This window comes from Brassica oleracea, chromosome C3 (genome assembly GCF_000695525.1).
Source record: "Brassica oleracea var. oleracea cultivar TO1000 chromosome C3, BOL, whole genome shotgun sequence".
Classification (NCBI taxonomy): domain Eukaryota; kingdom Viridiplantae; phylum Streptophyta; class Magnoliopsida; order Brassicales; family Brassicaceae; genus Brassica; species Brassica oleracea.
This window is the reverse complement of record NC_027750.1, coordinates 60,523,340-60,536,361: the sequence shown is the minus strand read 5'-3', so window position 1 is coordinate 60,536,361 and position 13,022 is coordinate 60,523,340. Positions and strand designations below refer to the sequence as shown.

Genomic DNA, 13,022 nt, shown 5'->3' with positions numbered 1-13,022 from the left:
ACTCACTACTTTCACTCATCTATGCTGAAAACAATTGAAATTTGTTATATCTTAATTTATACCTCCTAAGACATATGTTAATTACATAATTCCCATTTTTCACTTATCAAAATATTTTTTACAAAATTTTTAAATTATGTTTAAGACTAACTGTCCAGACGACTTTAAGTTAAGTCGTCTGGACGACTTATTTTCAAGTCGTCTAAACAGACGACTTGCGAGGGGTAGAAACGTAAAAAGAATTCCGTTTTTTTGTTTGGTCACAAGGGGATAGTTGTAATTTCAATAGCCTTTTAGGTTACTTTTGCCTTTGACCCAAGTTGGGGTATTGTTTTGGGTTTGACTCCAAGTTTTGAGTCACACTTGGCAATTCTCCCTTTTATTTATGACACAATCTTTATGCGTTTGATTTTAATTTGTGATATTTTTAGATTTTGATGAAGATTGCATTATGTAAAAAATGAAGTGAATGATGATATAAAAAAAACAAAATTAGTTGATGTGATTCGATATTATTGTATTTTGTTATCGTTAATCTATTAATTGATCTTGTTGTCAATGTTTATATCTATGATGCTAACAAGATCACACAGTACATAAATAATCAACCGAATTTTACCAAAGATTTTGGTTTGCAAGAATATCAACAAGATCTTGTTGTAGAAATATTTCTTGTTTGCGTCTTAATTCGGTTAGTTCAGTTTCAAAAAAAATTACCAAAGCTTTTGGTTTGCGGTTAGTTTGGTTAAATTTTCGATTTAAATTAAAAAAGTTCAAAAAATTATTTAATTTTGGTTAGTTCGGTATTTGGATTTTGGTTTAGTTAGGATAGTTCAGTTTGAATTTTTGGTCAAGATTGGTATTAATTGGTAAAAAAAAAAATTAAAAAAAAAAATCGAACAAAACAGTTACGAAACGGAAAATCAAAATTTTTTTAGTTGTCGAACCAAACCCAACCTTCAAACGGAATTAAGCAAAAACTAAATTTTACCGGTCGGTACGTTTTGGGTAATAACCGCAGGCCTACATGCGGCCATTGTTTGAAAAACAAGTTGTGTGGCTCTCTCCCATTTATCTCCTTATCTTTCCTCTTCACTTTTCCACCTCAAATCTTCATTATTTTATTCTATTACAATCTCCCTCCCTCATACTTTTCATCCTTTTGTTTTATCCCCCAACTTTTGTCATAGGTCAAAGCCCGCCCCACCCACCATCTCACAATTATTCTAGAGATACACTAATAATAAGCAAGATGTTATGGAATAACTTATAATTTATAGTATCGGGAAATTTAAATAAGAGTAGAATTCAATACCCGTAGGAAGCAAATAACACTTAATATGAGAGAAAGAGTTTATTATAAGGAAGAAGAAGAAGATGTAATTGTGTACAAAAGAGTGAGATGAGTGATGGTATTTATAGTGAGCAACAATACATAAAATATCAAAGATGGTGCTTGATTTGGTAAATGAGTGGGTGATCATAGTGCTTGATGAGTAGATGATCATAGTGCTTGATAAGTAGATGATCATAGTGCTTGAGTTGGTAAAGGAGTGGAGGATCGTTTCAAAGTTTATCTTATAACAGATAAAAATTATTTATTAATCATTTCTCATCAATATACCTGTTCAATGGGCTAAGCCCAACAAGTTAATAAGCCCAAATTGTTTCATTGCCTCACCGTTTACTGCAACCCCTCTCTCTCTCTCTCTCTCTCTCTCTCTCTCGATTACTCCGTCGACAGTACAGGTTCTAGGGTTATCGTCGTCATCATCATCATCTACAACTTTTGTTCCTTGTTCTTACCGCAATGAGTTTGGAGCACGTCTTGAACTATCTGAAACGCAAGCACCTCGAGAACCCTTCTTTCTCGTACGCAGTGGAGAACGAAGACAATGGCGGAAACGTTATCTGGGCCGATCCCACTTGCAGGTCGAACTACACTCACTTCGGCGACACCCTCGTCTTCGACACTACCTACATGAGAAACAATCAAGTCCCTTTCGCTGCCTTGACAGGCTTCAACCACCACGGCCACCCTCTCCTCTTCGGCTGCGCTCTCGTCCTCAACCAATCACAATCCTCCTTCGCGTGGCTCTTCCACTCTTGGCTTCAAGCCATGTCCGCTCCTCATCCTCCTCCTTCCATCACCCTCGAGCCTGACCCCGTGATCCACCTCGCCGCTTCTCAGGTTTTCCCCCAGGCGCGTCTTCGTTTCAGCCTCCGTCTTATCATGGAGAAGCTCGCTCACGTGTTTCAGTCTCACCCCGGGTTTCAATCAGAGTTCTTGAGCTGTGTTACCGAGACGGAGACGGTTAGTGACTTCGAGGGGGCTTGGGACTCTGTTTTGAGGAGACACTGTCTCGAGGAGAATCATTGGATTCAGTCTATTTATAATGTGAGGCAGCAGTGGGTTCCTGTTTTTATTAAAGACACTTTTTTTGGAGAGCTGTCTAGTGAGAACTCCTTCTTCCACGGGTTTGTGGACGGGTCAACCACCATGGAGATGATCATGGCCCAGTGTGAGGAAGCTGTTAACAGCTGGCGTGTGAAAGAGCTGAGAGCTGATTATGAGTCGACTAACTCTACTCCTGTTTTGAAGACGGCTTCTCCCACGGAGAAGCAAGTTGCTGGAGTGTATACGAGAGCAGCGTTTTTGAAGTTTCAGGAGGAGTTTGTTGAGATTTCCGCAAATCCTGTGAATAAGATGAGTGATTCCACTTATCGTGTGGGGAAGTTCGGACAAGGTCACACTGTTGAGTTTGAGTCTCTTGAGGAGGTGAAAGCTAATTGCAGCTGTAGGATGTTTGAGTATTCGGGGATTGTTTGTAGACATATATTGGCTGTGTTCAGTGCCAGGAATGTTTTTACTCTTCCGTCTAGGTATCTGCTAAGGAGATGGACCAAGGAAGCAAAGAGTAGTAGCGAGTTTTCAAACAGTAGTTGCCAAGAGTCCTTAACTGTTTGCTATGACAATCTCCGCCAAGAAGCAACCAAGTATGTGGAGGAGGGAGCCAAGTCTATTCAGATTTATAAAGCTGCAGTGGTTGCCTTAGATGAAGCTGCCAAGAAGGTTGCTGCTGCAAGTAGCAAAACTAGAGGAGGAGCAACTAATGGGGATTCTTACCAGTCTGACGAAACTCAAGAAACGGCCAATGGAATGTATCATCCACTTCAATGTCAGGGTGAAAAGGAGAGGACCATACTTGAACTGACAGCTGAGCTGGAGAGGACAGGTCAGCGATGCGAAGCTTATCGAGCAAACCTGCTGTCTATTTTGAGAGATATGGAAGAACACAAGTTTCAGCTGTCTCTCAAGGTGCAAAATGCTAGACTAAGCTTGAAAGAGTGAGTGCAAACCTGATGGATAATGCCCATACCATCACAGTTATACTCGTTTACTCTCTGCTTTTAATCAAAATCTTCTAGCTTCAATAACTCTGCACTTAAAAGATGATAACACCCATTATATCTTCTTCTACTCAAAAGATGAAAACCATAGACAGAACATAATGAATCATAAGCGTAGTCTGTAATAGTATGAGAAATAAATAAGAAATCACATGTTGTCCAAAAAAAAAAACCTACAAAGAGGACCTAAGCAAAGATGTTTTGTGTGAACAAGAGGCCACATATGAGAAACACAGCGTACAAGCTAAAATCCATAGAAACAGCGTTCATTATTTTCTTCATCATCATGACCATCTCCAGCGCGTTGCCCACTTGGTCCGCTATGCCTAGTCCATTCATTACTGAGTTTTCTCGTCTTGAAGCTGAGGGAGGATCTCCATGATGGCCCAGCAGAATACGCCCCAGCACAATTGTGGCATCGGTCAAGAGAAGCAAGAAGACAGGTCTGAAGCTTACTATGCTGCCTAGGGAAGAGAACCCGAGATGAGATAGCACGACAAGAAGCGCAATCAGAATAGATGAGAACATCCGTGCGTATTCCGAAGCATCAATGGCGGCTCCAATGTGTTTTGGAGTGATGGTGTTCACAAAACTAACCAGAGGAGTAAATGCTTGAGAAGCGCCCAAATCTACCACTGATGATGGGGTTGCAGGAGACGGTTGTATTGTTGCGTCTCTGGGATCTGAATCGGAGGCTTCAGCCAATGATTCAGTAAACTTGAGAGGCTGAAGAGAGTCTGCTCTGCTTTGATGGATGATAGGGTCCATATTATCAAGCATCGAAGCCTCGGAGATGTTTTCCTGATGACTTGTGAAAGCTGCAATGTCAGAACCAGGATCATCAAAACCAACACACTAGGTTTTTTTCCTTGATATAATGCTTATATAAGAGACTGGAATCAACAACATATTAAATGATGCTACCACATTGAAACCAATTACCCCCTATGACGACTCTTGTTCAGAATATAACAAGTTAAGCAAGCAAAAAACAGACACTTGTAGATAAGTGGATACAGCAAGTACATCAGTAACCTCTTAGTAAAAGCAGTGTAAAGGTAAGCCTGAAGGAACACAAAATTCGTAATCAGTGCGGATTAATGTAATCGCTTAGCATCTAATCATCCAAGACACAAACAATAGCGGAAATCGAACTTCGGTACGAACAATTCGAGGGTGGTCATATTCCATAGAGAGACAAGACAGAAAGAGAACCTGTTTCTCGTTCAGTAGGAATCTCATCACGAGACGGAATCGTCTCCGGTGAGAGATGAGATTGAGACAGGGAAGAAGGTGGAGGAGGAGGAACGCCGTTGATCTGACCAGTGATAAAGGCCAAACGATCAGATCCTCTTTCTAAGATTTTTCGCCTCCTCGCTTCTCTGCTGTTCGACGCCATTGTCTTTGTCTTTGTCTTCGGAGGGAGGGAAGGAATCGTCGGTTCGGGGAGCTTAGAGACGCCGTGGGTCAGCTTGATCCCTTTAAAACGCCGATTTCTAAAGGAATTTGTCGCGTTTGAAGTAATGGGCTTAACGGGCCAGATTGCCACAATATAGCTCAAATGGGCCGAATGCCTTCAAATGATTATTATAGACGTGTAGGTTCTAAATTACAACTTCTAATCTATACTCTCTCCGTCTTACTATACGTTTTGTAATAGTGCACAAAAATTAAAAAAATTACATTTCCCGAAAAAAATATTTTAAAGATATAATTTTAAAATCAGTTAACCAATTATAAAAAAGACTGTAAAATCTAATTGGTTGAACAGTTTGCAATAAAGTTAAAATTAAACTTTAAATCTCAAAACTTCTTTAAAATCTTAAAATTTCATGTAAATTGAAACAAAACAAACCTTCTAAAACATCATCTATATTGAAACGGAGGAAGTATATATATATGCTTGATTGCTTGGCTAAGAAACTGCATTGTTTTTTCCTTTCAATTTGATCAACCGCGTAGTCGCTATTTTGATCCTCACTATGATTATATAACCATGGACATGATTATACACCAATGTGAGTTCGCATGTGTTGGGTTTCTAGATTGAATATGACTTGGCATCTCCCGAACTCTTGCTTATCTTGTGCCTTGTGGTCTTTCTGCGTGGGCCACCCTGCTAGGATCTGACGTCACCGTTCATCTTGATAAAGCAATGTTGAATGGGTCAAGATTACAACCGGTCGACATTACTAAAGTTTCTATAAGATTGATAATAAGTATTACTCATGGTTCATGGTATATATATCATCTAGGTAAAGATGTAAAAGGGATAACTTATAATCAATAGACAATAATGTAGTTCTTATAAAATTGAAAACAAAATTACTAAATGTTATTTTTAGAATGCTATATCGTGTATAAAACATTCTTTTGTTTAAGATAGATATAATAATAAGGAAGAAAGCGAATATAGTAAAGTGGAAAATAAATGGGTATGACCATATAACGTAAATATAATAAAACGTGTGTTTAACATAAGTAAAATGAAATGGTCCAAAATTTAAATAACAACATTCGTCGTCGATAAAAATAAGATTTTAAATTAATAGATTAGATATAAAATTAGTGAAGTGATTTTTGGAAAGATAAGATTTGATTTTGCAGCCAATACAAAAACCCAGAAATAATTTGGGTTTGGCAGATAGTTTAACTATAACTACATCTCGATCTGCGCAACCGCGCGAATTTTTTTTTCATTTATTTTTATATAAATATTTTATTTTCAATTCTAAATTGGTATATATTATAATATATATGTGTCTCTCAATTTTTAAAACATAATAAATTCAAGGTATATTTTTTTTATTGAATAGATTGTTTCAAACTTTCACATGTATTTGTATCTTCATCTATATATATATTTTCGGATTATTATTTCATTATTAAAATCGTAACTATATATAGAAAGATTAGTAAAATATTGTTTTGCCGTCATATTCAAAGATATTGTAACATTTCACAAATTTAGAAAGTTTTTAAAAAATTAAACTTTTCGCTTCATAGATTTATATTATCGAGTAATAATTAAATATACTATCTATAAATCCAATGGATCATCTATTGTTTAAATCCAATTATTGATAGCCCAATAAAAATTTCAGGTTGGCCCAAAATTTAAATGATAAGATTAGAGATTAAATATAACATGACTTTCTTGGAATATGTTCATTAGGTCCATTTTTTAAAAAATCACACATGAAACAAAGTTGTTACTTCTGTTTTAACTGGACCCTGATCCGCGCGCCAGCGCAGATATGAATTTTCAGTTTTTAATTATTTATTTTATTAAATGATGTATTTGTAATATTCGTTCATATTATATTCATTACGTAAATATTTTTTTTTGCATCTTAAACTATATACTTTTTTACGAATGTGTGATATCATATAAAAAAAAATGAGTATAGAGTTAATTAGATAATTTTAAAAACAGAAAATTTTCTTTCGTGTGCGATATCATATAAATAATGATCCGCCCAGTTAAAAAAAATCTTGATTATTTTATGTGTAATTTTTTTTTTTTGACCATTTCTTTAAAACTATATTAAATTTCACATATTTTAATTAGAATATTTTTAATATCTTTACCTTTTTATTTGAAATGCAACTCAATATTTTTTTAACAATTCTAACAAAATATTTAAAAAATATTTTTAGAATTTGTTTGAAAAATATGAAAATTACATTTTAAATTAAAATTATCCTAAAATATGATAAGTTTTGATGTAAACGAAAACTCAAATTATGTCAAAAATAATGATATTCAATGATAATAACAATTTTAATTGATTATTTTTAAAAAAATACGTTTACAAAAATATTGTTTGAAAGAAAATTCATTTAACTTTCAAATATAAAATGAAAATATTATAATTAAATAATAAAAAATATAAATAAAAACCATAAATTTATCAAATGACAAATGATTTATGAGCAAATAATACCATATAATTTTTAAAAACATAGCCATTGTTAAATATTTTTTGAATAAATAATTTTTTTAAAATTTAATCAACTGAAAATAATATCCGTACAATTGTGTGAGTCAAATTCTAGTTTTATTGATGCATGTTATATATTAGTGCTGCATGTTTTAGATAACATTTTAATGATGCACGTTTTTAAAAATCTCCGTTATGAAAATTATGCATGTAAGGATAACTCATGAGTTTTTTTGGTTGATTAAATGACATTATGTCCAAATTTATTTAAGGATATTTCATTAAGGTAACTGAAAAAGACAAACAATAAAATAGGAAGTTTAAATTCATTTAAACATATTTCATTAATATAACTGAAAAGACAAGTAATAAATTAGGCTGTTTTATTCGTTTTAGGATATTTCATAAATGCAATTGAAAAAGACAAGCAAAAAAAAGAAGTTTAATTAATAAAGTAAGAACATTTTCAAATAGGTGTTTTTCTTTTAATAATTTAGATATATAAGATTTCATTGGTTTAATAATAAACCGACGTGATAGTGACAAAGAAAAATGAAAAAAAAGAAACAAAAAGGAAAAAAAGAAAGTAAACCGACGTGTTGAAAAAGGCAATGGCAGTTTTTGTAATCCCTATATAATTAGATGAAACCCAAAACAAGAAATATCAGAGTGAAAAGAAGAGAAACCCTAGAAATCTATCGAGAGAAATAAACAAACTTGTTCTTGGATTGTTTCATTGATTGATCGGCGCCGCCATGAACAAACTAAAGCACCTATCTCTCGTCTCCAACATCTGCAACGAGTTGGAAACGCATGTAGTTGCTGTAGCGCCAAAGGATTTAGCCGAGTACATCATCGATCTGGGCCGCAACTCCGAGACGGCCGATGAACTCGATAAGAAGCTGAAGAAGGACGACGCAGAGCTTCCTGATTATTTCGTCCGGTCGCTGTTAACTTTAATCCACGGGATCTACCCTCCGCAGCCCAAATCCGAGGAGAAAAGGAGATTCAAGGGCTTAGCGATTAAGGATACTAAGGATAAGGTCAAGGAGCTCGAGAGGGAAGCTCAGAGAGAGGAGGATCGAGATGATAGAAGGGATCGGCATAGACATAGGGGAGGAAGATCACGTGGTGATAGGTATAGGAGGGGGAGATCACGTGGTAGGGGTGGTGCGAACGAGCCTGAGTTGTATCAGGTTTACAAAGGTAGAGTGACTAGGGTGATGGAGTCTGGCTGCTTTGTTCAGTTTGATAGGTTCAGAGGGAAAGAAGGTCTAGTTCATGTTTCTCAGATGGGGGCTGAGAGTTTGGTGAAGAAGCGGGATATGCAAGTGTATGTCAAAGTTTTATCTGTCAAAGAGGGTGGTGCTAAGTATAGTCTTTCCATGAAGGATGTTGATCAGAACACGGGTAGAGACTATTCAGATTCAGCCAGGAGGAGTAATCCATCTTTTAGAACAAAGGATACCAAGTCTGGGATTTCAGGGATCCGGATTCTTGAGGAGGAGCGTCCTTCACGTAGGAGGCCACTGAAGAAGAAGATGAGCTCCCCTGAGAGATGGGAAGCCAAGCAGATCATTGCTTCTGGTGCTCTGAAAGCCACTGACTTTCCTGATTATTATGATGAGGATGGAGTTGGGATGCTTTATCAGGAGGAAGGTGCTGAACAAGAGCTCGAGATTGAGATGAACGAAGAAGAACCTGCTTTCTTACAAGGGCAGACCAGGTGCTCTGCCGACATGTCTCCTGTCAAGATCTTCAGAAATCCACAAGGCTCCTTGAGTCGTGCTGCTGCACTTCAGTCTGCGCTCACCAAGGAGAGGAGAGAAACGGGGGATCAGCAGCAAAGAACAATTCTTGACTCTATCCCCAAGGATCTGAATCGTCCTTGGGAAGATCCTATGCCTGAAACTGGTGAAAGGCATCTTGCACAGGAGCTTAGAGGTGTTGGATTATCTGCTTATGACATGCCTGAGTGGAAGAAGGATGCTTTCGGGAATACTCCAACTTTTGGACAAAGATCAAAGCTTTCTATCCAGGAGCAAAGGGAGAGCCTTCCTATATACAAGCTGAAAACGGAGCTGATACAGGCTGTGCATGATAATCAAGTGTTGGTGGTCATTGGTGAAACTGGTTCAGGCAAGACGACTCAGGTGACTCAGTATCTTGCCGAAGCTGGTTACACTACCAAAGGAAAGATTGGGTGTACGCAGCCTCGTAGGGTCGCAGCAATGTCTGTTGCAAAGAGAGTAGCTGAGGAGTTTGGTTGTCGTTTGGGAGAGGAGGTAGGGTATGCTATTCGGTTTGAGGATTGTACTGGACCAGATACGCTGATCAAGTACATGACTGATGGTATGCTTCTTAGGGAGATTCTGATTGATGAAAACCTCTCTCAGTACTCTGTTATAATGCTTGATGAAGCTCATGAGCGGACAATTAACACTGATGTGTTGTTTGGTCTTCTCAAGAAGCTGTTGAAACGCAGGCCTGACCTTCGTGTGATTGTCACATCCGCCACATTAGATGCAGAGAAATTCTCTGGGTATTTCTTCAACTGCAAAATCTTTACAATTCCTGGAAAAACCTTCCCTGTAGAGATTCTGTATAACAAACAGCCAGAAAGCGATTACTTGGGTTTAGCCCTGACCACAGTTCTTCAGATTCACTTGACTGAGCCAGAGGGTGACATTCTTCTCTTTTTGACGGGACAGGAAGAGATTGATTCTGCATGTCAGTCTCTGTACGAGAGAATGAAAAATCTAGGTAAAAACGTTCCTGAACTCATCATACTACCTGTTTACAGTGCCCTTCCTAGTGAAATGCAGTCTAGAATATTTGATCCTCCTCCTCCTGGTACCCGGAAAGTAGTTGTAGCTACAAATATTGCAGAAGCTTCTTTGACAATAGATGGAATATATTATGTTGTTGATCCTGGGTTTGCAAAGCAGAACGTGTATAATCCAAAGCAAGGACTAGATTCGCTTGTCATAACCCCAATCTCACAGGCATCGGCAACGCAGAGAGCTGGGCGTGCTGGTCGTACTGGTCCTGGGAAATGTTACCGTCTCTACACGAAGAGCGCATACCGTAATGAGATGCCTCCTACATCAATCCCTGAAATCCAGAGGATTAACCTAGGAATGACAACCCTTACCATGAAAGCAATGGGTATCAATGACCTGTTGTCGTTTGACTTCATGGATCCACCCCAACCGCAAGCCTTGATCTCTGCTATGGAACAGCTGTACAGCCTGGGAGCTTTGGATGAGGAAGGTCTGTTGACGAAGCTGGGTAGAAAAATGGCTGAGTTTCCTCTCCAACCACCGCTCTCTAAGATGTTGCTAGCGAGTGTGGATCTTGGGTGCAGCGATGAGATTTTGACGATGATTGCTATGGTCCAGGGGGACAACATATTTTATAGACCAAGAGAGAAGCAAGCTCAAGCAGACCAGAAGAAGGCAAAGTTTTTCCAGCCTGAAGGTGATCACTTGACATTGCTAACTGTATATGAAGCTTGGAAGGCTAAGAACTTCTCAGGGCCATGGTGTTTTGACAACTTCATACAGCCACGATCCTTACGACGTGCTCAAGACGTGAGGAAACAGCTTCTCAGCATTATGGACAAATATAAACTAGACGTGGTAAGCGCGGGGAAGAACTTCACGAAGATAAGGAAAGCAATCACAGCAGGATTATTCTTCCATGTAGCAAGAAAAGATCCGCAGGAAGGTTACAGGACGCTAGTGGAGAATCAACCGGTTTACATACACCCGGGCAGTGCATTGTTCCAAAGACAACCAGATGGGGTGATATATCATGATCTTGTGATGACGACCAAGGAGTACATGAGAGAAGTGACCGTGATTGACCCAAAGTGGCTTGTGGAGCTAGCTCCTAGGTTTTTCAAAGTGGCTGATCCAACCCATATGAGCAAGCGTAAGCGCCAGGAACGCATTGAGCCTCTGTATGCTCGTTATCACGAGCCTAACTCATGGCGTCTCAGCAAAAGACGTGCTTGAGAGAGATTTCAAGTTTTATTCTTCCTTTTGTTTGTCACCCAAATCCTCAAATGTTTTTTTTTTCTACCTTTCTTATATATATATTCAAAGCTAAAAAAACTAACAGTATGATGGATGAGTAAGAGATTGCAACTGCATCATGTTTTGGTTTTGGAAGCCATTTGATCATATTTATCACGAGAACTACCACGAGTAATACAAAATTATATGCCTGTTTAGAATGTCTGCTCAGGTGTTTCAGATGTTCAAATGAGGAAGCAAGCCTCATGGTTTTACCTACCGACATGGATACAACACAAGTGTGACTGGAGCCAATACACTTCTTGGTACCTTGCAGAACGCCAGTGTTTTGTTCCAGTCAGATGAGTGAAGTAAGGGATGAGATTTCATGGAATGTTTTATTAACTGGTTTGGCTCGAGTTGGCCGCCGGAGTGAATAAGCCTTATCTTTCGTTGAGGCAAAGCCTAGCAAATACACACTAGCAACGCTCTTAGCTTGTTGATTATGTGGAACTCTGTTATCTGTGGATGCTTTCGTAATGGAAGAAGCAATTTCTTACCCCCGGAGGTACTCACGAATTCTCAACTCTCTTTCCTATTGCTTTTCATGCATTATGTGATCTTTCTTTAGTATCTTCGATCTGTAATTCCCATTCAATCAGATTGACGTTATTATTTTACGCAATCTCTCATAACTTGAAACGAGTTTAAGCTTATTCCGCTGGGATAGGATGACTTCTGTTTCTTGTTTATCATAATCCTTATTCTCTCCATTTTCAGTATGTATTGTTCTAAGACTTTTTTTTATCATTGCTGGTATTAATGAATGAGTCTGTGTTGCTTCTCAAAATCATAACAATTTTCACATTAAAACTCAGGTCAAAGGATGTGTACTCCCAAGAAACCAGCACTGTGGTTCTCTAAAACAGAGCTCGAGCCTTTCGCTTTGAAAGTGTTATAGAGTCGGATAATAATGGTACGGTTCCAAGATCTTATTTGTTTCTTTTATACATACAATATAGATGCTGCCATATATATCTGGTTAAAAGTTATAGTGTGAAGTTTTCAAATATCTATGATCAGTTTTAAGATATGTCGAACCATCCCCTGGCCCTGACCATGCAGGTTTCCATAAGTGGAAGTCCATAATGCAAGTTGTTCTCTTTTATAAAATTTAATTATATAGTTAAATTTAAAATTAAAACTTCTATAGATTATTAATAGAAATTCAAATGTTTTTTTAAGAAAATTATTTCAAAAAACCTATAGCATTTAAATATTATTTATTTTAGCAATGGAAAAACTTTTAAAACAAAACCAGACATGGATAGTCTAATAGCATCTAGAATTTGGGAAGTTAAGCATTTAGGTTCGAAACAATTCCACGGTGTATCTTTTTTTTTTTAAACACTATCAATATGCTAACCAAAAGGGTACAAAGAGGATCATGATAATGTTGATGGAGGATTATCAGCTTAGATGTATCACGGTGGAGAAGAACAGAGGAGCGACATTTATTGCTCAAAACGTGACGAGGCAAAGAAGAGTGCGTTCATATGTTGCAAGAGGGCCATCCGAAATGGCTTTTTGAGTTCTTTGTTAATGAAAGTCGGTTCTTCTAATTCTTGCTCCAAAGTGGTAGTTGATG

At 37.6% G+C, this 13,022-nt stretch overlaps 3 protein-coding genes across 3 annotated transcripts; 2 read left to right on the top strand and 1 right to left on the bottom strand.

Moving 5' to 3' along the window:
• The first annotated feature begins 1,630 nt into the window (after positions 1-1,630).
• Positions 1,631-3,583, top strand: LOC106335917 (protein FAR1-RELATED SEQUENCE 9). Its single transcript, XM_013774597.1, has one exon. It carries the CDS (start codon positions 1,811-1,813, stop codon positions 3,350-3,352), a length of 1,542 nt encoding a protein of 513 aa, XP_013630051.1. The 5' UTR covers positions 1,631-1,810; the 3' UTR covers positions 3,353-3,583.
• LOC106335918 lies at positions 3,511-4,885 on the bottom strand. The gene is made up of 2 exons (XM_013774598.1): positions 4,627-4,885; positions 3,511-4,229 (listed from the first exon to the last, which is right to left on the bottom strand). The coding sequence occupies exons 1-2, from the start codon at positions 4,808-4,810 to the stop codon at positions 3,598-3,600; spliced, it is 816 nt and encodes a 271-aa protein (XP_013630052.1). The 5' UTR covers positions 4,811-4,885; the 3' UTR covers positions 3,511-3,597.
• Positions 4,886-8,005: 3,120 nt separating this feature from the next.
• LOC106335029 (probable pre-mRNA-splicing factor ATP-dependent RNA helicase) lies at positions 8,006-11,482 on the top strand. The gene has a single exon (XM_013773445.1). It carries the CDS (start codon positions 8,111-8,113, stop codon positions 11,372-11,374), a length of 3,264 nt encoding a protein of 1,087 aa, XP_013628899.1. The 5' UTR covers positions 8,006-8,110; the 3' UTR covers positions 11,375-11,482.
• Positions 11,483-13,022: the final 1,540 nt, after the last annotated feature.